Consider the following 26326-nt stretch of genomic DNA (forward strand, 5'->3'; position numbering starts at 1 on the left):
ATCAGGGCAATCGTCTCGTTGCTCTATCACACAAGCTGAAGCTGTTGACAAAGTAACGAATTTCATCTTCAAGTGCCCGAGATCGATAATCCACGATGCCCACACAGACCCATAGATGTATCTGTATCTGCAGTGTCCTCTGTTTGTGCTGGTTTATGTAAGGTTTTGGTATGAAGATGTTTTGGTTGCTTTTCTGCTTGAGCATTTTACCAAGAACTATTCTACTCCATATATTGCAGGGAATATTTAGGACTCATTAACAGCACTGCCCCGTGATCCTACGAGAACCAAAAAATACTATACTTTTGGCGTTCAACTAATCCTCCATTTCCCTTCTATTTTTTTTTTTTTTTTTTTGGTCAAAATGAAACCCGCACATTTTTCGCTGGAAAAGGCGATTCGCCCCAATGTTTTTGCGTTGCCAAAGTATGTCACAAGCACATCAGATGAGTTCCAAGCGCGGTGCCAGATCCTTCTAGATGCCAATGAAAACTCTCTTGGTACTTGCATCGCTCCGCCATCAAAGCCTAACAATACTTGGGATTCGTCGTACACAAATGAACTTTTGGCCTACGCTTTTGCGGGGACAACCGCGCTGAATCGGTATCCTTCAGCATTGCAGGCCCAGCTCAAGAATGGTATTGCTGATACGAAAAGGGAGTTTGGTATGTGTTTTTTTTTTTTTTCCCTTGGATCTTCCCATGTTGGCGCTGTAGAATCCTGGTTTGCTAAATGATATGCTAGGAATCACAAGCCAAAATATCTGTCTAGGGACAGGGGCTGCTGATATCATTGACCTGATCATACGAACCACCTGTCGACCAGGGCAGGACGCAATTCTGGTTCCACCCCCAACGTTTGGACTGTACCAGGTTCGAGCTGCGCTGAATGATATCGATGTGGTTTCCTCGCCTTTGGATGCTTCGTTTAACCTGCAGGTGACCGATGTATGTGCTCTATCTCCATATGTTAGATACTCTCTATATTGACCAAAGAAATAGGTTCACGGCAAGCTGGAGGAGAATCCCAATATCAAGCTGATCTTCCTCGCGTCTCCTGGAAACCCAACTGGGACTCTGATTTCGTTGCAGGATATCCAAGCAGTGTTGGACTTTCCAGGTAACGACAATCATCTCTGAATGGTGGAGGCTACCTTCATGCTAAACATCGAACAGGTTTTCACGGATATGTGGTTGTTGATGAAGCATACATCGACTACAGCAACTCTCCAGATAAATCAACGGCCCTGAATCTTTTAGCAGAGTATCAGAACATTATTGTTGTTCAAACCTTCAGTAAGGGCCCTGGACTCGCTGGTCTCCGGTAAGATGCACTGCCATCCCCGGCTGTTTCAAGAGACCACAAGATTGACGGACAGAATAGCGTCGGCATCGCCTTTTCCCACCCAGAAACAGCGAACATGTTGGACAAAGTACAAATGCCGTACACCATTTCAACTCCCACATCCATCCTGGCACAGGCGGCTATTTCTTCCAATGGCAAACAGTTGCAGAAACGCCTTGTGCGAGACGTGATCGCCAATCGGGAGTCCTTGTCTCAAGCACTGGCAGATCCAAACATCACCGAGTTAGGGGTGGGAAAGCCTTTGGGTAGTGGAGAGGCCAACTTCATTGTTCTCCCGATTCTCAATCGAGAGTCCCAGACTCACGATCAGGCGCGGGCAGAGTTAGCATCTCAAAAGCTTCAGGAAGACCATGGAATCTCGGTTCGGCTTATTGGCATGATGACGCATTGCGACGGTTGCTTGCGTATTACAATTGGGACGAAACACGATAATGACAAATTTGTAGAGGGAATTCGAAAGGTGTTGGAGGTGATTTGAGCGACTTGGTACCATATTTCATTTTAAGCATCGGAATTATGTCTTAGTCGGCAAGGTATGAATCTACTGTTTGGTCAAATAAGTCCTCGCTCGGCCTCTGCTCCAATGCTTTTAAGCTCTGCGGTGTTACGCAGGTGAACAGCTTATCAGCCATATAGGTGCCTGTGTGAATTGCTTCCCATCTTGCCTCAATCTGCAATGCCGCGCCAGAGAAACCCTCCCACAAGACTAAATATACATTCAGTTGAATCAAAAAATTTATCAAATGGGGTGGTACATGATACATGAAATATTCCATGTTTAAGTACAGCATATGATAACCGAATATATCATTGATTTCATATTCATTACTGGAAAGGTAATGGTTCAACGACAAGATTGGGAGTCCTCTACCTCCTCCTTTCCAGATGTCCATGCAGGCGTGTTTACAACGATACGTACTAAACTTTAACCACCATGGGCTCATATGCCCTGTAAATAGCCATGACAGCGACTGAAAGGATGGAGGCCCAGATGTAGTAGCCCTTGCGACAGGACTTGTTTACGTTGGCCAACATCTCCTTTTTGTCGTTCCTAGCCTTTTGGTCAGTCCTCTCATCACCTGGCCCGAACACCACATTCAAATGGACTCACACGTTTGGAAAGGGCTCATTCGGAATTGGGACATTCAGGAACTTGCAGAGCGGATCCCATCCCTGCTTCACATTGTAAACGAGTAGTCTATCGGGAGGGACTTGCTGCTGAATCCGGACGTTGTGTATGCTATGAATGTCCGATGTAAAACAACCGTAGCGGCGTTTCCAACCCGCAATATATTCGGCGACAACTTCTTTTGTCGGGGACATGCTCCAGACCGGCCAGATGAGAAGTCTTAGCAGGAGTCCCTGCAAATTATCACCGAAGTAGACCCCAAAAGTCTCATAGAAAGATGTCCACCACTGCTCATCCGAGTCCCGGACAGAAAGAATCACGACGCTGTCGGGGTAGAGCTCGAGTAATTCCGCGGTGAAGTCCATGGCTGGGGAGTCTGTGGTGGCATTGTACGGCGCAACCAGATTGGCAAGTGAAACTCCAGTAATCCTCTGGAGTTCGTGGATATCCTTGTCGGGGTGTGACTTTTTGGCGCGCAATAGCTTCAGATACGCATATCCATCTCCTGGAAAACCAAGCCGCATTAGTCATTCCTAATAGGGGGATTTGGTATGGCTCATTTTGGGCTCTTGATCCCTACCAGCGTGACCGTGCAGCACGGGGCCACATCCTAGCGCTTGCAGAGCAGCTGTCAGTGAGGAGGTCCCGGTTCTTGGGAGGCCTGCGCCAATGACTCTTGGTGGCATGATGGAATGTCGACGACCAATTCGAAACGATAATAGGTGCTGTAGGACACAGAACGCATGTTTGATGGGCTGATTCGTCGGGTTTTATAGATTCGTATGGCGTCCATGAACTTGTCGCTAGAGATGCAAAAAAAAAAAAAAAAAAAAAAAAAAAAAAAAAAAAAAAGATCCAACGAACTGCGGATCGATGAGCCATTGTTTGTACTGTATGTGCCAATTAAAGGTTAAGCTCATTTTCAGTTATCTTTCCACCGTAATGTGCTTGACAAGCGGTGTCATTAAATCTGATAAACCGGGTGGCTTGATTGACATGGAGGGGGAGAGATAGCATAGTTAGGAGTGGATCTCAAAAAAAACTTCTCCGTAAAGCTGACTTGGTCTGCAGCTTATCTCTCCTCATTTACCTAGTATTACGCAGAAACAATAGTGCCTTTCCCTTGCGTAGATTCACACTACAGTCTGTACTCTGAGGGTTGGATTTGGAACTACGAGGGATCGATGGTAAAGCGTGTACGACAGGGATTCGCATCCTAAGCCTACTACTTTTGTACCGTTCATAAATCCAACTATTGCACAGGTTTGTCTGTCGACCCCAAGAGAAGACGTGGATCGCTGGCGATCTGGGTGGGAGACTATCGGTGATTTCAGCTGAAGGTCAGGAAAGGTTTAGATCCATAAAAAAAAAAAAACCATGAGTATTGATTGATGGAGCTGGAAGATGAACAAGGCAACTTAGCCGGTTCCTCCTTGCTTTGTAATTCACAACCTGTCTGCTTTCCAAGCCAATAGTTTGGTTATTTGTATTCCTTGTGCGCCCTTTTCTCGTTGATCTTCCCAAAGCGGAACAATACATGAATACATGGCTTGGTACGGAGTAACAAAAAGAACAAAACGTATAATTCAAACCATCAAATCTCGCCACCGTTTGAAAGACTTTCACGACAGAGAAAAAGCAAAATGACCACTGTCCTTCAATTGTCTTCATCCTCGGTTCAGCTTCTAGTCGACATTTGAGATTGGTGGCCCAGGATTTAACGCTTTTCGACGCCAGCCGTGCAACCAGATCGACTGTAGCTTAGGGATGATGCGGATTGTCGGTCTCTCAGGGTCTGGCGAGGATGGCTTTGCACTTACTGTCCACGCTGTCTGTTCATGTCTGGTAGCGTTGATGACAGGAATGAGCTGTGGCAGTATTACGCGACAGCTTTTATTGACTTGTTCAACCGCATCGAGATTGCCCAACTCGAAAATATACAAGGATGAAGATGGTGTGGCAACCGACGAGTCGATGCGACGTATGTCAGATAGATGGCTACAAATTTGCTATGCTGTCTTCACCATGATCGGTATGATCGCATGCCTCGTGCGACAATATGCAAGGCCAGAAAGGACACATCAGGTTCATTGGGTAGAGGAGTGGCTTCAGCTGTCCAGCTGTGTAAGAATGCATCGATTACAGCATCACCTTCGATTCTACATTACGATTCACACTTCAGGCTATGGGGATGGGGCTAACATTGTGTTGTACTTTTCTAGGTCATGCTGCTCCTCCAGGCCGTAGCTTTGGTAGCAGAAGATCGAGTTATTCGACGCTTCACGCTGGGATGGAGCGGAAGTATGTGTCAGGTCTTGGTGATGATCATGCTATCCAGTGAATATCTTTCTCTTTCCACGTCTACGACATCCATTTCCCAATTGTACAGCGCTCTCGTCATTACGCAATATGCATCTGGATTGATTGCGTTTGTTTCCGGGCTGCTCTTACCTCGAAGACCAGATGTGATTCGAGATGGACTCGAAGTCGATCGACAATACACCAGTTCGATTATCAGCAGGATATCATTTGGATGGGCGAGGAAAGTGATCAACTTGACACGGAGGAGCAGGCGTATCGAGTTTATAGATCTTCCACAACTGCGCTCCGCGATTGATGCCTCCTCTCTTCTCAGCGCCTTTCGCGCAACCCAGCCATTGTCTTTGGACTCTTCTCCACTATGGAAAAGACTCATCATGGCACATCGAGCCACCCTTTTTCTCCAGCTGTTTCTCACCGTTTGCGGGTCATTGTTGAGCTTCGGCCCGCAGCTGGCTTTGTTGGGCTTGCTCAACACGTTGGAGAGTCAGGGTTCCCACGCTTCTCTCGGGCTTTGGGCACTGTGCCTCGGTACTACAACTATGATAGCTTCCATATCCGACTCATTAACCTATTGGTTATCCTTCAATGTCATTCCTACTCGTGTATATGGTCAACTGTGGGCGGTCATCTTCGATAAAACCTTACGCAAAAAGCATACACGGGGCTATAAGCCAGTCAATGATAATGATTCTAACGAAACAGAATCACCCAGTGAAAATATCATTAGCATCGCCTCCATTGATGTTCAACGGGTGGTGGACTGTACCACTCTTCTGTATGCCCTATACGAAGCTCCCATCAAATTTTCTATCTCCGGTATTCTCATCGCTCGACTGCTCGGTTGGCAAAGCTTACTGCTCGGTTTAATCAGTCTCGTCGTGGTTATGCCCGTAAATTGCTTCTTCGGACAAAGATACCGGAGGAATCAGGCCAGCCTACTACAGTCTCGAGATATGAGAATGGAGGTCTTGTCCGAAGCGTTGGAAGGAATCCGACAGATTAAAATGTCTGCATCAGAGCATCACTGGGAGGGTCGAATCAACGGGCTCCGTGACAGTGAGATGGTTACTCTCGAGGCATCATGGTTCTGGCAGATCCTGATCTTCTCATACTTTAATATTTGCCCCATCGTAGTGTCTAGTGTCGCGCTGGCTACTTATATGCTTCGAGCCGAGAATCCATCTGGTTCGGTCATCTTCACTTCTCTATCTACATTTGCAGCCATCGAGGCAACCTTGACTATGTTCCCTCAGACCCTTATCAACTGTCTCAACACCCGTCTCAGTCTGGATCGCATAGTCCAGTACCTTGAATCTCCCGAGAGACATGATATCTCCCTGCCGTCTGACCGCGTCTCCTTTGAGCAAGCGACTATTTCATGGACAAGCCCATCATCTTCTTCAATGGCTAATCTGTTCGCTCTCAGAAATACCAGTCTCTCTTTCCCCCCGGGGCAACTCAGTATCATATCTGGAAGCACTGGCTCTGGAAAAAGCCTACTCCTTGCTGCCATTCTGGGCGAATGTGAGATTTTGTCTGGCATAGTTCGCGCTCCTAAACCGAAGATTGATATCTCCCCTGCAAATATGAAACCCGGAGACCCCTGGATTCTTGACTCGGCTATTGCTTTTGTTCCCCAATCTCCATGGATTGAGAATGGTACAGTTCGCAGCAACATCCTTCTTGGTTTGCCCTATAATGAAACGAGATACTGGCAGGTTCTAGATTCATGTGCTCTCACCAAAGACCTGCAAACACTGGTAGATGGTGATCATACTGAAATTGGCCCCAAAGGAGTCAATCTAAGTGGTGGTCAGAAATGGCGGATCGCATTGGCACGGGCGTTGTATTCCCGTGCAGACATCCTGGTCATCGATGATATCTTTAGTGCTGTTGATGCCTACACAGCACGGCATCTCTGCGACCACGCTCTCACAGGGCCGATAGTCAGCTCTCGAACACGCATCCTGGCAACACATCATCTGCATCTATGTATATCGCATGCTGCCTACATGGTCCACATTGAAAACGGCAAGGTACGCCACGCTGGATCTGTAAATGATCTAGGTAAAGATGGTATCAGGGACTTAATTTTATACAAGATGACAGGTGTAGATGGTAGCTATGTAATGAAGGACAAAATCGAGCAGGAGGCACATGGTCAGGGTGCCCAGGATGATGAGATGGAAGGATTCAACCCCGTGTCGCTCGAAGAAACTGCTACACCGCAGCATACTCGTGCATTCGTGACACAAGAAGAACGAGAACAAGGGAGCATTAAATGGAGCACATACAAGGCATACGTAGACAACACTGGGGGTATTCGCTATCTCTTTTCTGTTTTACTTGCCTATATGGCCTATGGCTTTTTCACTCTGGAACGGGCAAGTGTTGCTCTTTGCATTTGAACGACACTCGTTTTGCTAACACACCTCTCTATAGTTTTGGTGGATTGGCCAACAACCTCATACAAGTAGGGATAATGCCAGCGCACAGCAGCAAGTAAGAACTAAATCAGTTGACACACAAGTCCTACAGTTCTTGCTTGTCTACGTCGCATTGTCTTTAATGGCTTGTGTGGTCAGCTTGTGTATCAATTTCATGGTCTTTTCTTCCGCTCTCCGGGCTTCTAAGGCACTTTTTCGACAGTTCCTTCATGCTGCCTTGCGCAGTCCTTTGCGATGGCTAGATACGATGCCATTGGGCCGTATCATGAACCGATTCTCGGCCGATATCAATACCCTTGACTCGCGACTGGGTCTCATCATACGCAATATTGTTTCGAATATAGTTGATGCCATCACTATTCTAGCTGCTGGGATGGCAGTCAATTTACAAATCCTGGGGCTTGCCATGGTTTTGCTGCCGTTTTGTATCCATTTCGCTCATCAATATCTTACCGCCACTCGCGAGCTCAAGCGTTTGCAAAGCGTCGCCCTCAGTCCTATCATCGAACAGTTCAACTCCGTAATGAGCGGTCTTCCTATCATTCGGGCGTTCAATGTTTCCCATCTATATTTGGACCAAATGCTCGTAAGGATCGACTGCTATACTCGGGCGAACTGGCACGTCTGGCTTCTTGTGAGATGGCTCAGCTTCCGGATGAGCACCATCAGCGCCATATTCACTTCTCTTTCAGCGGTCATTATTGTATACAGTCCTGGCATGACGGCAGCTAAGGCTGGGTTTGCCATGTCATTTGCTATGAGAGTGGCCAGGGTCATTCTTCAGATTACCCAGGGGTATGGGAATACGCAAATGTCCATGAACAGCATTGAGCGATTAACGGCGTATGCGAACATGGAAGGTGAAGTCTATGAAGGTCTTACGCCTCCACCCTCCTGGCCAACACACGGCCATCTGAACATATCCGACCTTGTCGTCAGCTATGCGCCGGATCTGCCGCCTGTTCTGAAGGGGATAACCTTCGAGGTACGCTCTCGCCAGCGTGTGGGAATCGTGGGCAGAACCGGATCAGGAAAATCATCTCTCGTGCTGTCCCTGTTCCGTGTTCTGGAGGCCGACCAAGGTAGTATTTCCTTGGATGGAAGGGACATCTCGACGATTGCTTTACAACAACTCCGCAGTCGCATCAGTATCATTCCGCAGGACCCAGTTTTGTTCTCCGGAACGCTGCGCTACAACTTGGATCCCTTCGACAAGCATAGTGATTCCGACCTAGTCGACACTCTGGTGCGTGTGCATTGGATGAGCAGACCAATTACTGAACTCTCGAAATCCAAACCACCCCATGAGCCAGTTGCTTCCAACAGTCTTCCATCCGAGGCATCGAGTCGACCAATGAGTCCAGAAAGCGAGGATACTCATACCGTCATCTCCGACCAACAATCTATCTGTTCTCTACTGGAAACATTTATTGCCCCGGGGGGAACCAACCTCTCTCAAGGCCAGCGACAGAAGATCTGCCTCGCTCGCGCCATTCTCTCACGACCCAAACTGCTTATCCTGGACGAAGCAACATCTGCCATCGACAAAGCAACCGATGCGTTGATTCAGGATTCGATCCGAACATATCTGACCGAGAACTCCACCACATTCTTGGTCATCGCCCATCGCATCAGTACCATTGCTGACTTTGATAAGATTATCGTCTTGGATCAGGGAGAGGTGATTGAGAGCGGTACCCCGGAGGAACTGGCCTGCAGGGCTGGGGGGTACTTTCGTAAACTGCTTGAAGAGAGTACGGAAAGAACTCTACTCCATGACTTGATCCAAGCATAATTGAATGTACTCTTCTTTACGCTGTATATGAGTGATACTATGCAGTTACTATCAATCAACCGTACATTGCCCTATCTCCATTTTTTTAGAAGGAACATTCAGCCATTACAGGAGGGCGCTGCAGTCAAACTATAATCTATCTTTACCCGATGTTTTTATGCAGTTCTTGGGATGTAACTGAGGACAAGTCAAAAGGGCTTTTCAGCTTGAGAGTAGTATTGCAATAGAGAAAAGACTTATGGGGTATATATTGTGTGCTTCATCTGAATGCTCAATGCAAAATGAGCACTATAATTGCCCCATATCAACATCCTCTGTTATAGCCCGTATCCTTGGATCAACGCGAGAGTCATCTATATCCAGCCACTTGAAGAATGATTGATTCCCTGGTAGGAAGTAATTAGGCCATGAATTGGATATTTCTGTGTTGCCCAGGGAACAATGAAGAACATTAGTGCTGGGATAAATGGGCAAACTGTATATCCCATCACGGTCTAAGACTTCATCGAATTCACCCTAACATGCACAGTCGCTGATCAGATCACAGAACATCTCAGTCATACCTCTCCAGATTGGAGGTGTATCAAACGATCGTGGTGGGTTTGAACCATCCTTTATCGAACCTTTGAATCAGATCATGCTGCCTTTTGGAAATCTCCCAAATATGCCAAACAGGAGCCGTCTATTTCAACCCAGCCGGGTCTACAGCCATCATGGACTATATTGGAGGGACGATATCTCCGTATTCTCCGGTTCTAATAAAGAACTGACGGTTCGTTTTGCCAGCATATAAATATATATTATTTTCTGTCTCATACCCATGACGTATAATCTTTATCCATTGACTATCTTACTACCTTTTCTCATCCACCTAGTTACAAATCTTCATATATCACGCTGAATTTGCATGATTTTGCCTGATGTTAGTGGTGTTCAATAGTGCTCCGGAGCATACATCCAGATCAGTTAATGACGAAGTATCGATTGTGGAAGATTTCGGTCGTGTGTAATATGTCATACTAACAGCAAGTTGGTAATTTTAATACCTGGGTAATATGTATCTTTGCAATTTCAAATTTACATCAACACCAAGTAACAGATGCATGTACAAGGGTAACTAAAACTTTGTGAGGAACACAGATTGAGCGAGCTGAACTGAGCTGAACTGGGCTGAAAACTGACCCCGGTTGAAGCTCTGGAGATCAGCATCATCGGAATGGCAGCCATAAATTATCATTGTCGTACTTCAGGTGACCAAACAGTGTTTCTGCATGCAGAGTTTCCTACCAATCCCAGTTAATTCAGGAAGAATACGTGGACGAGTACAATTTGATACATGTCACTATCTGGTAAGCTACCCCTTACTTGAGGGACTTGTTGTACATGCATAAGCGCTATCCAACATTGAAATCACGCGAATAACATAGGATGGAATGGAATAGACCAAGCCCACGCATGTGCTAGGGGTGGGGATACTGTGAAGGATAGTACGCATTATTGAAGCTGCAGGATTCATCACCTGTAGAGGAGTAACAATGCATCACATTCTCAGAGATATTCCCAGCCTCGACATGGTGTCCTTCATAGGAATAAGGAGACTTGATTTTGCCCGCCTGAGGGTTCTATAACAATACTTGGGAATCGTGCTTCCCTCAGGCAATTCAGAACAACCACAAGCAAATTTCTACATAGCGCACAAATCATCAAAATGACTCAAACCATTCCCGGCATTGCGTTGATTGGCGCGGGCATCTACGCTCGTGAGGGTAAGTCTTGTCTGTTATCTCCCCTCAGACGTAACGGTGATGGTGAATATTCACTCACATCGGGCTCGTTCTTCCCACAGAGCACCTCCCCAAACTCATTGCACACAATGCCAACCTGCTGGCCGTCTACTCGCGGTCTCAAAAGTCAGCCGAATCGATCGTCGAGGCAGCCAAGCCCCTGACCAAGAAGGCTGCCAGCATCAAGGCCTACTCCGATGAGAGTCAGGACAACCTCGATGCCCTGCTGGGTCGGGCCGATGTGACCGCTGTTGTCATTGCGGTGCCCATCCTGGCGCTGCCAGACCTGATTCGGAAATGTTTGGCTGCTCGCAAGCATGTCCTCAGCGAGAAGCCCGTGGCCAAGGATTTCAAGACGGCCGCTGCGTTGATCTCGGAGTACGAGATGGTATACAAGCCGAAGGGCCAATTGTGGTCCGTCGGTGAACAGTTCCGCTACGACCTCGGCCTCCGTAAGGCCCGTGAGCTGATCCAGTCCGGCGCCATCGGCGACCTGACGATTGTCAACGCCCGCGTGTGGGCCGCCATCAAGCCAGGCAACAAGTACTACGAGACCATGTGGCGGCAGGTCCCCGAATACCAGGGAGGATTCATCCTGGATGGCGGTATCCATTTCGTTTCCGTGCTTTCGTTTGTCGCCTGTCAAGAGATCACGGAGACGAGGGGCTTCTCCAAGCAGATTGCTCCGCATCTCCCCCCATTGGACACCGTAAATGCGGCCCTGCAGTATAACAAAGGTGCCCAGGGATGCGTGAGCATCAGCTTGGCGTCGACCAAGACGGCATTCGACTTTGTCTTCATCGGCACCGAGGGCACCCTCACCCTTCAGTTCATGGGCAAATTTGCCGTAAAGCTGGACGGCAAACAGCAGTTTGAAGAGACAATCGATGGAGAGGCAATGTCGACGGAAATCAAGACTTATCTGGATGCGCTCTCGTCCGGCTCATCTGAAGGTCTGCTGAGCGCAAGGGAGGCATTGCATGACTTGGCTGTTGTCGAGAGCCTCTGCTCTGGGGGAGGTGTCGTTCAAACCCTGTAAATATACAAATATAGTATAAGACAGTCCCATAACCACAATTCAAGATCATCCAAGATAATCGAAATCGTCCATGTTAACAACACCTGCGCAGCCGGCAACTATAGGAAAAAATTCATAGCTACGTATCGGTACCACAACATGTTCTTGCTTACCGGTAAAATTTCTCCAGCAGCGATCGCCATCACATTTTTACTCGTCGACTGGGAAATGTATCCTCTGGCCTCGAACATAAATAGGGCCATATCGCTCGAGTTTCCAGCAGATCTTCCAGTCCCACAGCGTCAAGGAAGCGACCCTTAATCCTGCGATCATGGCCATACAACACAAGTCAAACGGAGTGCTCGCACTCGAGGTATCTGATGAAGAGAGAAGTTCCCAAAGCCCCAGTGCAGAGACTGTCGGGGCAGCTGTGACCATTCTCCAGCGTGACGGCATAGTCATCATCCGAAATGCAGTGGATATCGATGCCCTGAAATGTCTCAACAAAGTCCTCTTGGAGAAATCCGAGGCCCTCGCCGCGCAGCCAGGCATTCACTTCAACAACGACCGCTCGGCGCGTAACATCTCTCAGCCACCTCCCTACACGGTTGATCTCATGTTCGAATCAGTCTGGGCGAACCCATTCACGGCCGCCATCAGCGCCGCCATCCTTGGCCCCAACCCTCGCGTGCACTTTGCCAATGGAAATACGGCCCTGGGACGCGCATCCGGACGGCAGACGGTCCACGCCGACCTCGGATCCAGGCACCTCTGCTTTCCATTTGGAATCGTGGCCAACTACTACCTGATCGACACGGATGAGACCAATGGATCAACCGAGGTCTGGGTGGGCACGCACCGTGATACGACCATCGAGGACCATGATCACTCCCCAGGTGCAGTCGGTGGCGTCTCGTCCATCAAACCGGAATTGGTCGAGGCGCGTCGAGCTGTGCTGCCCCCTGTTCAGCCAGCCATCAAGCAGGGGGACCTTGTCCTTCGTGATCTCCGATTGTGGCATGCGGGGATGCCTAACAAGAGCGAGACGGCCAGGATCATGCTTGCCTTCGGCATGTTCCCATGGTGGTATCAGAGTCCATTGAAATTGACTTTGCCGCTTAAAAGCAAGGCTTTGTTGGAGAGTTGGAAACGCAAGCACGGCTTGGATTTTGCAGCAGAGTTTGTCAATGAGGAATGGCCAGACCCGAAGTTCCGCGCCACGATCGACTCGATGAACCCCGCTATTGTCTATTGACGGCTTGACAATGTATGTAGCTAGTAACGTAATCCACAAGCGATCAAGCGAGCGGATCAACTCTGTATCTTTTTATAATCTGTCAGATATTCGGCTAGTCCCGAAGAGGAAATAGAGTACAATTGGTAAAAAGATCGTATTTGAACGAGTTGAGAGCTCTTCTTGATTGTATTCTTCTTGGTTATTCTTGATAATTATTTTGTTGTGTGCTCTGCGGGGGTGCTACTCCGTGTTAGGGACCTACCGTATCTTGCCCGCCGACAACGAAGTTAACGTTGCCGTTGACCTTGGCCGTTCTTCTTGCCATTCTGGACCCACGTGCGGACAGAGCCCTTGACTAGATCGTCCTTAGTGATGCCTCCAAAGTTTCCGTTAATGAGGGAGTCCAGGCCTGGAGGCTCCGAGAACTTGTTGTCTCTGCATACTTGCTGGCAGGGGCCCCCATCTGTCACGACCTGGCAGTGGCATTCCTTGGCATCACCGTCCGGATACACAAGGTAATACTGTTATCCGTCAATGCAGACCCCCGTGGCATCCATGGTGTGGTCGTCGAGGTAGTCGCTGAGCTTCTTACCTTCAGCACACCCGTAGCCCGAGTCAATGATAAAGGCGTATGTTTTAGATACTCGCCAGAGGGCGGGAATGGAGTAGCCAAAAAATGACTTGGCAATGTTGGCTCGCAGTTCGTTCTGAGCATTACCGGACTTTGGGGGGTTTCCTTCACGTTTACCCTCAATGAACTTCCCGTCGGAGATAGCGCTCCCAAAAATCTTAACCGACTTGTCGGTTCCGTTAAACAATTTTCCAAGCGCTAGAGAAGTAACATTGCCCCTGCCATCGATAGTCTGGCCCATAGTGTTTGAGAAGGCATCCTGTTTCTCCGGCGTCCATGGAAAGTCTTTACTGGGTAACACATCCTTGGTGATAGCTGTACTTTGTCCGATCAGAGTCATGGTAGTATCCTTGATTGTTGTCAAGTTTGCTACCTTTCTCGTGGAACCATGGGTGCTTCTTGAGGGCCAAGTTGAAGAAGGCCCGGCAGTCGAGAGGCCTCCAAGGGTAATAAGATCAATAAGCAGCAAGATCCAAGTTATTTTCCTCCTCCGGAGGAATCGGTGCAAATTTGTTCTCCAGATCTTTAAGCGCGGTGTTGACAACCGCGGCGATCTGGTAAAGAGTGTTGTAATAGTCCTTGTATAATTTATGGATCTCCACCAGCGAGTTCCAGGTAAGCTGCGCCGCGGGTCCCGACTCTGGACAGTCCGCACCTTTGGGGCAGTCTTGCGAGATGCAGCTGTCAGAGATCAATTGCCCGCAGTGGGCCTGAGCCCCCATATGGAGGGTGCTTGAGACCGACTCCATAAACTTAATATCGGAACTTTTAGAGTCAGTGTCTAACCAGATCCTAACAACGTCCCTCCATGCAGCATCTGCGTTCAACCCTTCCACCGTTTAGAGGGCGTGTAGTCCAAATAGTCCATAATAAGTGGGTGGGTGCGTGCAATCGAACTCGGTCCAGTTACTATTCCGCGTGTGGTCTGTCTTGGGGTCCTCTCTGGAACTGGTGAGTTCTATAAACATGGCCCAGCTCTTTGCTAGTGGGGGAACATCATGGTATTTTTGTAAATCACTGGCCCAGTCGGAGGCGCCTCCCAAACCCCAGGCTGCGTAGAGGGCTGAGCGTGCCTTCCTAGTTGCGCTGCTTATGTAGCCGACCCATTCCGTGTCATCATAGACAAGGATGTCACTGTGGCTGCTTGAGTCGACAAAGCTCTTAACAACTCGGCCGGGATCCTTCAAGATCTCTTCAATTTCAGCATTAGCAATGTACCCAGTGGTGTTAGTGCACTTTCCCTTCTTCGCGTCTAAATTTAAGCGGTCACCAGTGAACAAGCAGTCAGGGCCCCAGCAACCTGCCTCCGCCATCTTAAAGGATCGCCTATAACTAGTCATACCAACAATAACCTTTTTTCCAGGGACACCTGCTTTGGTTATCATAGCCAATAACTGCTTGGTCTCTGTCAGGTTAACCTGACTGCGCAGGCAGTTACCCATTTCACATCCCTTTTGGGAGTTACTGTTATGGGTATCCCACTGACCATGGAGATCATAGGTCATGTAAACAATGTAATCCACGATCGTGCTAATTTCCTTGATAGGGAACTGCTTTAAGTACCGTAGGAGAAAGGGTGGCGATGGAGACAGATTTGCCGGGCAAGAGGTTCTTAAGAATAACAAGAAAGGCCAGGTAGTTGGGACCCTCTTCGGGGCTACCGGGATTAAAGATGGGAAGATCAGGTGCACCGGGATATTCCCAGTCAATGTCGACACCATCAAGGTTATGCTTCTTAATGAGGTCAGCAATCTTTGTAGCCATTATAAGACGGTTTTTAGGTGTGACACTGTTAGGGAAAATCTGATACGTAGCAGGCATGGTCGAGAAGTCCCAACCACTGAATAACAAGATCCGGCGCCAGAACTGCGCTTGAATTCACCAAATTCGCATAAGGATAGCGCATCACCAACCTCAATATTATAGGAAGGGGTCAACATCCCAAAGCCAAAGTGGATGTGGGTATACTGCGAGGTGTCAATCTGGGAGGCATCTTGGAAGAGGTACTTTCGGCTCAAGCAGTAGCCTTTATAGTAGGCAATCTTGATGGCGCCAGTCCCGTCAACCTTGATAATATCAAGGCCGCAGTAAGAAATACAGCCGTAGGTGCCAGGCTCAGCAGTTCCCGGGGTGCCGGTGTTGGTGTCAATGCAGAAGTCCTTGGTGATACCACACTGGCCCCAGATATTGCAGCAGGCGTCCAACGGGTAGGGGTTAAGAGCAGCAATATCCAAGCTGCCAGTTGGCGGTTTGGACCCTGCCTTCTGTGGACCGCACACTGCGTTGGCAATCGGGGCAGGAAAAGGTGGAGTATCTTTGCTCAAGCTCATGACAGTGTCCTTAAACAGAGGCTTACAGTCACTCCAACCCTAGGTGTTCTTGAAGTCTAGAAGATCGTCCTTCGTGAGGCTGTACTCGGCAGCAAGATTGTCGCAGTTGTCATTTTCCTTGACCTAATATGTATAGTATAAGCTATCCTTGTTAGGACTTGGGCTGAAATCCGGGATCTCCGCTGGAGCAGCAAACTTGCTGCTTGGGCTTCAATGTAGAACAGAAGCCAGATCCAGGATTGTACTTGGTAAAGTCGGCGGCCGAAATACCCCACTTTGTAGCCAGCTCCGCACAGCCGTTGCCAGAGTCCACCTATACTGTCCTACACTCACCATGAGCACGAGCGTTGAGCTCCTCCCTAGCCAGGACAGTTGCGTTGGTGGTGCGAATAGTGTGTAGAAGCGGCGTGGTGAACATAGCCTGGCCAGGAAACTTCATGGACCCCGAGAACGACAGGCATGTCGCATTGATCCAAGATTTGATAGCGCGCTGGATGGGGGCAAACGTCCCGTTGCTGGTGGCCATGACCCCAAATATGTGGGTGCTGTCGTAATGTGACCCGCAGAGCTGCATGGCTAAGCTTGGCGTCGAGACGTTGAGGCTTGCAAGGTTGTCTTGGAGCATCTTTAGGGCAGACTCGCTAAGGCTTTGGTTCAGCAGGTCTCCGCCAATGTAGAGACCAATGGTAGCTTGACCAGACTGGCCATAGATGATGAGGGGCCTGTCCGCAGCTCCATGTCCATGGTCCACATAACTGGCGCATCTGCTTGATGAGGGACCGGAGGCCGGAAGTTGCCAGGCCAAAGCCCTCGTCCCACCACCCAATCTCGAATTCAACATCGACAGACTCAGCGGAAGCGATCTGCAGGCTTGAAGGGGCAATCTGAGAGAAATCGGGACCGAATGATGAGCAAGCTTGGATGCGGTGGTTATCGGCCAGGTCGTCAACTTGGCCGTAGAGAGAAAAGTCGTAAAACACGGTCTGTTTGCATTTATTTATCTGCTTGAAGTTGGGATAGACCGACCAGATTCCTGTGTTCGGCCCGGAAACACTGCATCGCTCTGGGCAGACTTCAGCATTGCGATAGGTTGGACTGGAAGAAAGTCTGTATCCTGGAGTGGCCACGGCTCCATCGGGAGAGAGCAAGAGGCCAACAGCCTAAATTCCGTCGTGAGCCATGACGAAGTCACCATTCTTGCACGATAGGCCCGACAGAGACACTCAATTGTAAGAATGTAAAGATAAAAGATGGATGCCCAGAATATCCCGGTGTGATGCTAATTCGCGCCTAGGTCGGCCCCTTGCCCCAAGATTCAGCTGTATCAACACTGCCGCGGCCATAGCCTAGCGCCTGCCCAGAGCGCTCAGATCCTGCGCTTTCTCCTTCTAGGTTGGAGAGTTGAGGCCATTGTAGCTGAATACCATGTTGGCCGTACAAGAGTGTTTAATATACAGCCAAATCTCCTCCGCTACGGCTCGATTAGGAAGCCGTATTTCTGTCAAATTGGCTGTGCTAGGAAGCTATCTGAAGCCGATGAAAATGCACTGTTTGAACACCTCCTTTCACAGGGATAGCGCGAGCGAGCTGAGTTGGTCTGGTGGCTGTTTTATAAGCGTGGTATGCTGGTCAGTCAATCTATAATATCGCGGGTGTTAAAGCGGAGGAAATGGACCCGAAAAGAGTTACGGCGCATATCTCTTAACCACAGCGAAGCGCTCCGAGAAGCATATATTGAAGATATTCGGCGCTTCACGGCGGAGGACTTGATCATTATAGACGAGTCTATATTCAACGAGAAGACTGGCTGGCGCTATTATGGTTACCTCTGATTAGTGATAAAGCTCGATACACCGTCCTCCATTTGCTGAAGTCCAGAATAGGCCGATCACTGCGCGAGACAATGTCCCTAGTACGTGGTGGCCGCCGCCCTTGTATTTTCCCTTGCCTTTGCATTGTTCCAAAGCACCGTATCACCCCCGGCTGTTGCCTTCTTCCTCATCTGATCTATCTGAGCAGTTGTAGAACGAGGAATGTAATTAACTGCAGGCCTGGATAATGAGGATCCTGCTTTATCAGGCGCTGAAATCTGTTGTTCCCTGGAGATCGTACAGCACCACGCGCTCCGTCGGGGTTGCGCGCGTGGCCAGAGACTTCGCCCGCTTGGGAGGCATTCTTGGTATAATATAACGATTCTTACCGTTGAATAGCTTCAATTTGGCCGTTTTGGGCAGTAAATTGGTTGTCTCCAGGTCTGAATAGGGTGCTTTTTGACGGATATCGGGTAAAATCGATGCCTTTGACGATGTGCTTTTTTCGTGTTGCAGCGCGCCAGGAAGTCCCGAACGTTTTGCATAGTTACGCTAAATGGGTGACTAAAAGATGCCATGTGACCATATCGAATACGGTACGTCTCTAACATCCACCAACGGCCATATTATTTGACACAACTTGGCCTTTACCACACGAGGATCGACGTTAGGCGTTGCATTCCCTGCAAGAACACCCATTCTATCTACTTCATTTCTCCCTCTCAGTTCATATATTCAATAGGCTCCTGGTCGACTCCCACAACTGCTAATGCCACAAACACATGCTAAATTATCTCCCAAGCGGCGTAGAGCCGGCGGGAAAAGATCCAAGTTAGGTTGTCGTACCTGTCGGTAAGTTGGATCGTAGGTGCCATACCCGGTTACCCGCTAATCAAATGCCCACAGTATTCGTCATATCAAATGTGACGAAACTCCAGTCTCATGTCGAAACTGCACAGATACCGGCAGATGCTGCGAAGGGTACTACCAGTGTCAGCTGCCTCGCAAACGGGGACGCCCCCAACAGAGGGCTGCCACCCCCACTACTCTGCCGCTCATTTCATTGGAATTTGCCAATGGTCGTCGCGGGCTGATGACTGCAGATGAGCGGCGATGTTTTGCGTATTTCCAGAATCGCACTATCCCCGCCATCTTGGGATTCTTTGACTCGGTGCTGTGGCAGAAGTTAGTACTACAAGTAAGTCAGGCGGAACCGGCCGTCTACCATGCTGTGATTGCTCTGAGCGCGGTCCATACGGACGCCGAGATGAAAGGAATGACTCTGGCAGATGAGGCTCTGGAGAATAACCAGTGGAAACGGTTTGCACTTGAGCAATCAGGACGCTCTTTCAACCTTTTAACTCAACGTCGCAATTCCCAGGACCCCCAATTAACAGTGGTCATTCTCCTCTGCTGTCTGCTCTTTGTTGTACAGGAATTGCTGCAGGGACAGTATAAAAATGCATTCAAACATCTTCGTAGTGGCCTACGCATCCTGAAAGAATCACAGATCTACAAGCAGCAAAGCATTGACGCTTTCAACGTGGATAATTGTCTGGTGGCTTCCTTTGTGCATCTGGATATTCAATCCGTGCAGTTCGCATTGGGGGCCCCCTCCTGTGTATCGATAAAGGAATCGAGGATCAGGCGGCCATGTTTGTAATCAGTAGTGTCCAAGAGGGACGGCAGGCCTTTGACATCATTGCCAGTGCTGTCTTTCGCTTTCTGGAGAAGTGCTGGTCAATGTCGGATGCAGAGATCGCCAATGGGTATAGCTCCTTGGATCTGACGCGAACCCATCTTCTTTCCCAGGCAAGTCATGTGGAATGGCTATTTCATCATTTCTGCGAAGATTCTTATGCCAGACTCAATTTAAAGGATCAAAGGGGAGCGGATATACTTAATCTACTGATGGACGGATTGTCTCTCGCTTTGGAAACTTGTCTTTTACAAAGTGATGATGCAAGCCATCAATATTACACCCCGCGATACAAGAACCAACTGTCCATGGCAGAATCAATCATTGGCAAGCTTCCTGAACGTCCAAGCATCACTCTCGATGTCGGGGTCATCCCAGCGCTGTACCTGGTGGCTGTGGGGTGCGATGATTATGGCGTTCGATGGCAAGCAATTCAGGCTCTTCAGGCTTGGCCGCACCGCGAAGGGTCATTCGACTCGACCTTGTTAGCTCGCATCGCAGCAGAGCGTATGAAGAACGAACCATGTTCCAACGACCACAGTCAACACACTGGGCCTGAACTGTCCCCACGCAAGGTCTTAGTGGCAGGAACTCAGGAAGAGCTTCAAGCCCGGATTAACATGGTGAGATGGAAAGGTGAGATGGAAAGGAATCAAACCGTTGCTCGGCTCCAAGGACCATACTCTCTGAATGCTGACAGATGGTACGCCCGGTGTGATATACTTTAAATGCGTTTTAAATCAATTTTTAACACATCTACTGAATGTAGACAATATACATCAGATAGCAGCATTATCCAACGCGGAATCAACTTCAATGACAAGCTTCCCAAATTGCTTTCCATGTTTCATATCCTCGAACAATCCATCAATGGCCTCAAGATTACCCAGCCCCTTGACCGTGCGACTAATAACCGGCCTAATCTTCTTCTCCGTCACGAACTGCAACACTGCCTTCAGCTCCGTTCTCGACCCCGTCGTGCACCCCTTTAGGTCAATATGCTTCAAAACCGCCTGCATGGACCAGTCTGTTTTCGGAGCCACCGTCATTCCGTAACTGCATATAACTCCGCCAGGCTTCAGGATTCGAATCGTCCTGGCGACAATGTCGCCGCCGGCTCCGTCAATCACAGTGTCCAGGTACGGCCGATGGGGCGGGAGCATCTGCTCCAACTGCTTCTCCCATCCCTCCGTTAAATAGTTGACACCGCCCTTCGCGCCCAACCGCCCTGCCCGGTTGATCTTGTCCTGGTCACCCGAGGTGACGTACATATTGCAGCCCATTGCCACGCCCAACTGCAGAACCTGCAATGCAACGCCGCCACCGATGCCCGTCACAAGGATATTGCGTCCCGCCTGGGCATTGCCGCTCTTGGTGACGAGGGCGCGCCATCCCGTCAATCCGACGAGCGGCAGCGCAGCGCCCTCAACAGGCGAGAGATGATCAGGACACCGTTCGACTTCGGACTCACGTACCACGATGTAATCCTGGGCGGCACCGTGCATGTACCGATTGGATGCACCGATAATCGCATACTTGGCCATGTCTTCGGGGCCATTGGGGTCTGCGTCCCAGCCTAAACAAGGGATCAGGATCACCCGCTTGTTTAGTAGAGAAGTAGCGGTTGGACTACACTCCGGACCCGTCTCGACGACAGTGCCGCAGCCATCGCAGAGCAGCGGACTCGTGAACGAGATGCCGGGGTAGAGATGTTGCCGAACAAAGAAATCCCGATGATTCAACGCGGCGGCCTGGATGCGCACTAGGAGTTCGCCGGGACCGGGCACCGGCTTAGATACTTCATTTAGTTTCAGGGGGTAGTATACCTGGCCAGGTTTACCTTCGATTTGTTTGAGAGTGATAGATCGAGGCATTATACGTATCGGAGTGATAAAATGGCCGACTTTTCTACAGATATATGGGTTAATGGGATGTATTCTTATAGTGCTTGATCCTAGAGTGAAATAACCTCGGCCAACAGGATCGATTTGTTTTATTGGTCGGAGGGTCCTATCTTCCTTTCAACCGACATGCATAAGTCGGCAGGGTGTACAGTGGTTCAACCTGGTATGATCCTGTCAAATAATATGGCCGTTGGTGGACCAGAATCATGTGACTGGATCGGGGTAAAACCCCCGTGGAGCACACAACAAAATAATCAATCAAGAATAACCAAGAAGAATAATCAAGAAGACCCGAACCAGCTCAATTCATTCAAATAAGACTTTTTACCAATCGTACTCTATTTCCTCTTCGGGATTAGCCGTATATCTGACAGATCCTTACCTAGCCCGCTCCACCCAGCAGGGGTTAGATCACATAATCATGGGGAGATCGCTTACAACACGGCTTTCTAAGTTAGCATATTTACAAGGCCTTTCAGATTCCTTACACATATATATAGATTGTCAGATATATACAGGAGTGGCAGTATTTTAGCGTGCGACCTAACGATCGTACCAGGTTGAACCAGTTCGACAGTACTATTCATAGGATATACTTTTGTCACCAGTATTTTCTATCCGACAAATTCTACAGTACAGAGTAAAGCTGGCGTCTATATATAGAACCTGTATAACTTGAAGTTACTCCAATGCAGAATTTCTCCCATTAAATGGGATAATACGATAAAGAACAATTCTTGATACGATAAATATGAAGACTGCCGATTGTTGTATGGGTAAAGGATCACGTGGCCAATCAACATTGTTCGCGAGGCACAATTCTCTTCAATTCAGGAGCTCGGGCGAGCTGACTATCTAGGTGGGTGACTAAGTGAGGCCACGTGACCATACCGAATATGGTAGGTCCCTAACACCCCCTTGGCCGAAGCGTGCTCACCCAGCGCCATTATGTACAGAATCGCGTGTAAAGCAAAAAGCCAAAAAATAAGCCAAAAACTAAGCTAAGCTAAGCCTATATTGCAGAGAAAAGCCGTAAATCCTTTAGATCAAAGCAGTTTAGTGAGGCCATCCGCAGCGTTGTCCTTATTAGGGCATAGCCGAATATTAATAATGCGGTCCGCCGCGAGCTCGCGCGTATAATAATACCGAATATTAATATACTTAGAGCGCTTGGTGGTGACTGTTAAACTAATAAGATCTGTGCAACCTTTATTATCAACGTGGAATGCAATGGGGTCTAAAGGTGCAGAGTAGATCTCTATCTTGTTAAGTAGGCAATATAGCTATTAAGTTTCCCGAGCTATATCCAACGCCGCCATATATTCTGCCTCATTGGATGATAAGGCAATGGATATCTGTTTGGCAGATTGCTATAATATCGGGGCACCGGCTAAAAGTATGATATAGCCTAATACTAACCAACGATTATAATAAGAACCTCCCCAGTCTAAATTAGTATAAACCAGTAGTTGCAGTAGGGGTCTATTTAACATGCGAAAGGTGATACCCCGCGTACAAGATCCTTTTAAATATTAAATTAAGTGTTTGGCCGCTCCGAATGCCTTTCTAGTAGGGGCCTTGTTAAACTGCGCTAGCAAGCTCGCGATATGCGTAATATCTGGACGGGTTTTAAGGCAAGCTATTAAAACTACCCGTGAGTTAATTATATTCCTCGTTTACAGTGGGATCGGGGTTGTTATTAATAACTAAACCCGGGTTTGCAGGTAAAGAGACTGGATGGGCATCTGCAAGCCCTGCCGAAGCAATAAGATTATTAATATAAAAGGTCTGCATAAGCTTAATCTAACTATCAGATTAAGTAATCTCCATGCCGAGGAAATGCTTGAGGTAAGCTATTTTTTTAATTGCGAATTTTTGTTGTATTGTGCTTAGAAGCTATTCTGTGTTTACTTTAAGCATGGTAATAATAGTAAAATTATTTATATAAGCAGTTATATAGAGATTCTTGCGAGATTAGTGAATCCATAGGCCTGGGTTATAGTTACTTGTTTTAAAGTCTAAAGCTTTAAAATTATTATAAAGACAGTTGTACTATATACATGCGGAAGGCGCGAGACTATATAGGGTATTATTTAGCTTACAAACCATAGTGTTAGGATCACCCTTTTAAAAGCCGGTTGGTTGGCATATATATATTGGTATATTAACTTTACTATTAAAAATGCCTGCACTGCGTCCGCCTAAGTAATATACTATTTATAATAAGCTGCAACTGCAAATAGAATATTAATTATTTAGGGATAAACCACTGGCGAATATGTCTCCCCAAAATAAGGATCTTGTTTAACCAAGTTACCATATATAACCTAACATGCCTTGTATTTAAAAGTGCTGTTATTAAGGTCTTTAACACTAAAAACCCAACAGCCAGGGATAGGCTTTAAGCCCTTAGGCATAGATTATTTATTAATCAAGTCCCATGCCTTAATTTTATTAAGACAGGAAGCTTCAAGCTCGCAAGCTGCTAACTATTTATCTTTATTAGGTGATTTTATTGCTTCCTGCCAAGTATTCGGAATCGGGGCCGATTTGCCTCAGCAGAAGCAGGCGAAGTAGGGGTAAATCCTGTGAATAGAGCAAAGCCTTTAGCAGGTCGAACCCAGTTAGATTATCTATTATCCTCCGCGGGAGAATCCCCATGAGATGCAGCGCTTCTTGCGCGAGATATTTAGGATCCGGAGGTACAGTAGAATTAATCGGTTTTTCCATAGGTTGTTTCCTCTAAGTCTGTTTGTTAAATAAAACATGGCTAGTCCGAATAACCTTGTTTGTCTCTTTAATATAGACTTTATAATTAGTTAAAGAATTGCTGCTGATGTAGACGCCTGGGGCGCTATAGCTAATAATCTTGTTAAAATCTTGATATCCTGGGTTGTTATAATACCAAACACAACAACCAAAGGGACGAATGTAAGCAATCTGCGGATACTTGTTAAAAAATATAAAATACAGTATAGCATGCTGCGAGGGCTAAATATCTAGATTAGTAAATACCCCCTAGAACTAAGTAATCTACGTACAGCGTAGTAAACATAGGGATGTTATTTGTAATATAAACTATATGTTGCATAGTGTCCTGCCAGAGCTAATATAGTAATCCAGAATTATACAAAATCACGCGTGTATGCTTGATAATAATCTAGTTAGTATATTTACCTAGTCTATTCTGCTATAGGGAATAGGGATTAGTTGGTTCTATCTTCGCACTATTTTTATTTACCTATTTTATTATTTCCTTAGTCACAAATTCGTTATCGCAATGCACGAACGCAGGCGGTTAAAAGCCTTGGTTTTTATATGGCTAAGCCATTGCTCGAGATGTTGGTGGACAAGCTTTTAATCCTTTAAAAATAAGATCCACTAATAGCAAGTTATATTGTCTGTTATTAGTATATAATAGCAAGAACCCGTACGAGAAGCAGGGTCGTTCAGCTGCTTATAGTGTTTAAACAGAGTATTGCCTCCACCTGCAATATTAATAAAAATGCGCTGAAGAGGTCTCGTGGTATATTTTACTAAGGTATAAAATAGGCTGCGTTTCTAATTCGCTGCATGGCAGATATCGCAAAAAAGGGCTGAGATTAGGGATTAGAAACCTTAATCTAACTGCCAGGCGTACGAGATAATCGCAAAATATTAGGGTAATTTAGGTGCGCTAATTGTCGATGCCATTAGATTATAGTAGCCACCTAAGGATTGGGTGCTTTAGAGGCTATAGCTGTAAGAGCTAATTCCTTTGGAGATGTCTTGTATACTATACTATAAATCCTATAATAGTTTATTATTAAAGGGACTGCAGTAATAGTTAAGCTATTTTTATTAGTAAAAACAATATTAGTGTACACGTCCTCTGGGATTAATAGTTTAAAACCTGCTTTTAGGAGCTGCGCGTAACTTAATAAATTTGCTAACAAACCAGGTACATGCCGTACCTCTGGTATATTAAGGGTAATATTATTTAATATTATTCGGGCCGTTCCCTTAGCAAGGGGAGGCTTTTATCTACCTAAGGATCCGCCAATATTAGGCATACCAGTTGGTAGAATCTTGTATATTAAAAAACATTTTGTCTAGGGGTTATATAGTACGATGCGCATGTATTTACATACTATTTAAATAGTAGCTATATACTTGATTCTGCAATATAATTTATAAAGGCCAAGGGCTTCGGTGGTAATGTATATGCAGGATCACCTTTTGTAGCCCTATACTTATTAATTTGTTTAAGAAACACTGGCGTTGCTTTATTAAAGGGAATTATCTTGGGATTCTAATACCAGCATATCCTCGTGAGAGAATATTGTCTGTAATAACTGCAAGACAATTTTATATTTTTAAAAGAGGTAAAGTCCGACTTGTTATCTGGCTTCTTTTTAATACTATTAGATTATTAGTTTAATCCAGAAGTCTTTAAATAGCGCATATTAGATTGTTGCAATTTTAACTATTGTCCAATCTTAACTAGATTAGTATTCTTAATCGGTTGATTTCCTGCCCCTGAGGCAAGGAATGGATTAAGCTTATTTGTTATAAAATTTAATTGCCAATTGCGTAGGCAAATATAGTGGATATTATAAAATATATTATCCACAGTTATATGGAGGCGTTTTGCGCGTGCTTAGAGTATTAAAAGCTTGCTCTTGTACACTAAATAATCGCTATTATATAATTTAATATTAATAATTTCTCGCACTAGGTTATAGCGCTCCTGGGCCTTCGTCTAACCTATTACCTTATAGATTCGTATATATAATGCAGCTGCCTTCGAGATATCTATCTTACCTAGGTGATCCTGCACTTCTCGTGACATTAACTAGTAGATTTGGATAGCCA

At 47.0% G+C, this 26326-nt stretch overlaps 10 protein-coding genes across 10 annotated transcripts; 5 read left to right on the forward strand and 5 right to left on the reverse strand.

Moving 5' to 3' along the window:
- Window positions 1-407: 407 nt before the first annotated feature.
- On the forward strand, window positions 408-1843 carry HIS5_2 (pyridoxal phosphate-dependent aminotransferase; the record flags this gene model as incomplete). Its single annotated transcript, XM_033574001.1, has 6 exons — window positions 408-426; window positions 480-665; window positions 745-947; window positions 1002-1119; window positions 1176-1323; window positions 1384-1843. The coding sequence occupies 6 exons, from the start codon at window positions 408-410 to the stop codon at window positions 1841-1843; spliced, it is 1134 nt and encodes a 377-aa protein (XP_033424553.1).
- Window positions 1844-2283: 440 nt separating this feature from the next.
- ATNIH1004_009410 (sulfotransferase family protein) lies at window positions 2284-3180 on the reverse strand (the record flags this gene model as incomplete). The annotated part of the gene is made up of 3 exons (XM_033574002.1): window positions 2284-2416; window positions 2477-2999; window positions 3075-3180. 3 exons carry the CDS (start codon window positions 3178-3180, stop codon window positions 2284-2286), a joined length of 762 nt encoding a protein of 253 aa, XP_033424554.1.
- Window positions 3181-4519: 1339 nt separating this feature from the next.
- ATNIH1004_009411 (uncharacterized protein) lies at window positions 4520-9058 on the forward strand (the record flags this gene model as incomplete). Its single annotated transcript, XM_033574003.1, has 4 exons — window positions 4520-4618; window positions 4717-6852; window positions 6919-7206; window positions 7259-9058. 4 exons carry the CDS (start codon window positions 4520-4522, stop codon window positions 9056-9058), a joined length of 4323 nt encoding a protein of 1440 aa, XP_033424555.1.
- A 1708-nt stretch (window positions 9059-10766) lies between these two features.
- Window positions 10767-11881, forward strand: ATNIH1004_009412 (Gfo/Idh/MocA family protein; the record flags this gene model as incomplete). The annotated part of the gene is made up of 2 exons (XM_033574004.1): window positions 10767-10824; window positions 10905-11881. 2 exons carry the CDS (start codon window positions 10767-10769, stop codon window positions 11879-11881), a joined length of 1035 nt encoding a protein of 344 aa, XP_033424556.1.
- A 310-nt stretch (window positions 11882-12191) lies between these two features.
- ATNIH1004_009413 (phytanoyl-CoA dioxygenase family protein) lies at window positions 12192-13115 on the forward strand (the record flags this gene model as incomplete). Its single annotated transcript, XM_033574005.1, has 1 exon — window positions 12192-13115. The coding sequence occupies one exon, from the start codon at window positions 12192-12194 to the stop codon at window positions 13113-13115; it is 924 nt and encodes a 307-aa protein (XP_033424557.1).
- A 269-nt stretch (window positions 13116-13384) lies between these two features.
- ATNIH1004_009414 (uncharacterized protein) lies at window positions 13385-14068 on the reverse strand (the record flags this gene model as incomplete). The annotated part of the gene is made up of 2 exons (XM_033574006.1): window positions 13385-13618; window positions 13640-14068. The coding sequence occupies 2 exons, from the start codon at window positions 14066-14068 to the stop codon at window positions 13385-13387; spliced, it is 663 nt and encodes a 220-aa protein (XP_033424558.1).
- Window positions 14069-14183: 115 nt separating this feature from the next.
- ATNIH1004_009415 (uncharacterized protein) lies at window positions 14184-16058 on the reverse strand (the record flags this gene model as incomplete). The annotated part of the gene is made up of 4 exons (XM_033574007.1): window positions 14184-14493; window positions 14626-15209; window positions 15292-15594; window positions 15642-16058. 4 exons carry the CDS (start codon window positions 16056-16058, stop codon window positions 14184-14186), a joined length of 1614 nt encoding a protein of 537 aa, XP_033424559.1.
- Window positions 16059-16371: 313 nt separating this feature from the next.
- Window positions 16372-18232, reverse strand: ATNIH1004_009416 (uncharacterized protein; the record flags this gene model as incomplete). Its single annotated transcript, XM_033574008.1, has 3 exons — window positions 16372-16780; window positions 16839-17218; window positions 18176-18232. 3 exons carry the CDS (start codon window positions 18230-18232, stop codon window positions 16372-16374), a joined length of 846 nt encoding a protein of 281 aa, XP_033424560.1.
- A 406-nt stretch (window positions 18233-18638) lies between these two features.
- On the forward strand, window positions 18639-20286 carry ATNIH1004_009417 (Zn(II)2Cys6 transcription factor; the record flags this gene model as incomplete). The annotated part of the gene is made up of 4 exons (XM_033574009.1): window positions 18639-18721; window positions 18776-19422; window positions 19467-20191; window positions 20269-20286. 4 exons carry the CDS (start codon window positions 18639-18641, stop codon window positions 20284-20286), a joined length of 1473 nt encoding a protein of 490 aa, XP_033424561.1.
- Window positions 20287-20347: 61 nt separating this feature from the next.
- On the reverse strand, window positions 20348-21442 carry ATNIH1004_009418 (quinone oxidoreductase family protein; the record flags this gene model as incomplete). Its single annotated transcript, XM_033574010.1, has 1 exon — window positions 20348-21442. The coding sequence occupies one exon, from the start codon at window positions 21440-21442 to the stop codon at window positions 20348-20350; it is 1095 nt and encodes a 364-aa protein (XP_033424562.1).
- Window positions 21443-26326: the final 4884 nt, after the last annotated feature.

This window comes from Aspergillus tanneri (genome assembly GCF_003426965.1).
Source record: "Aspergillus tanneri strain NIH1004 chromosome Unknown AapTan_6_pilon_pilon_pilon, whole genome shotgun sequence".
NCBI lineage: Eukaryota > Fungi > Ascomycota > Eurotiomycetes > Eurotiales > Aspergillaceae > Aspergillus > Aspergillus tanneri.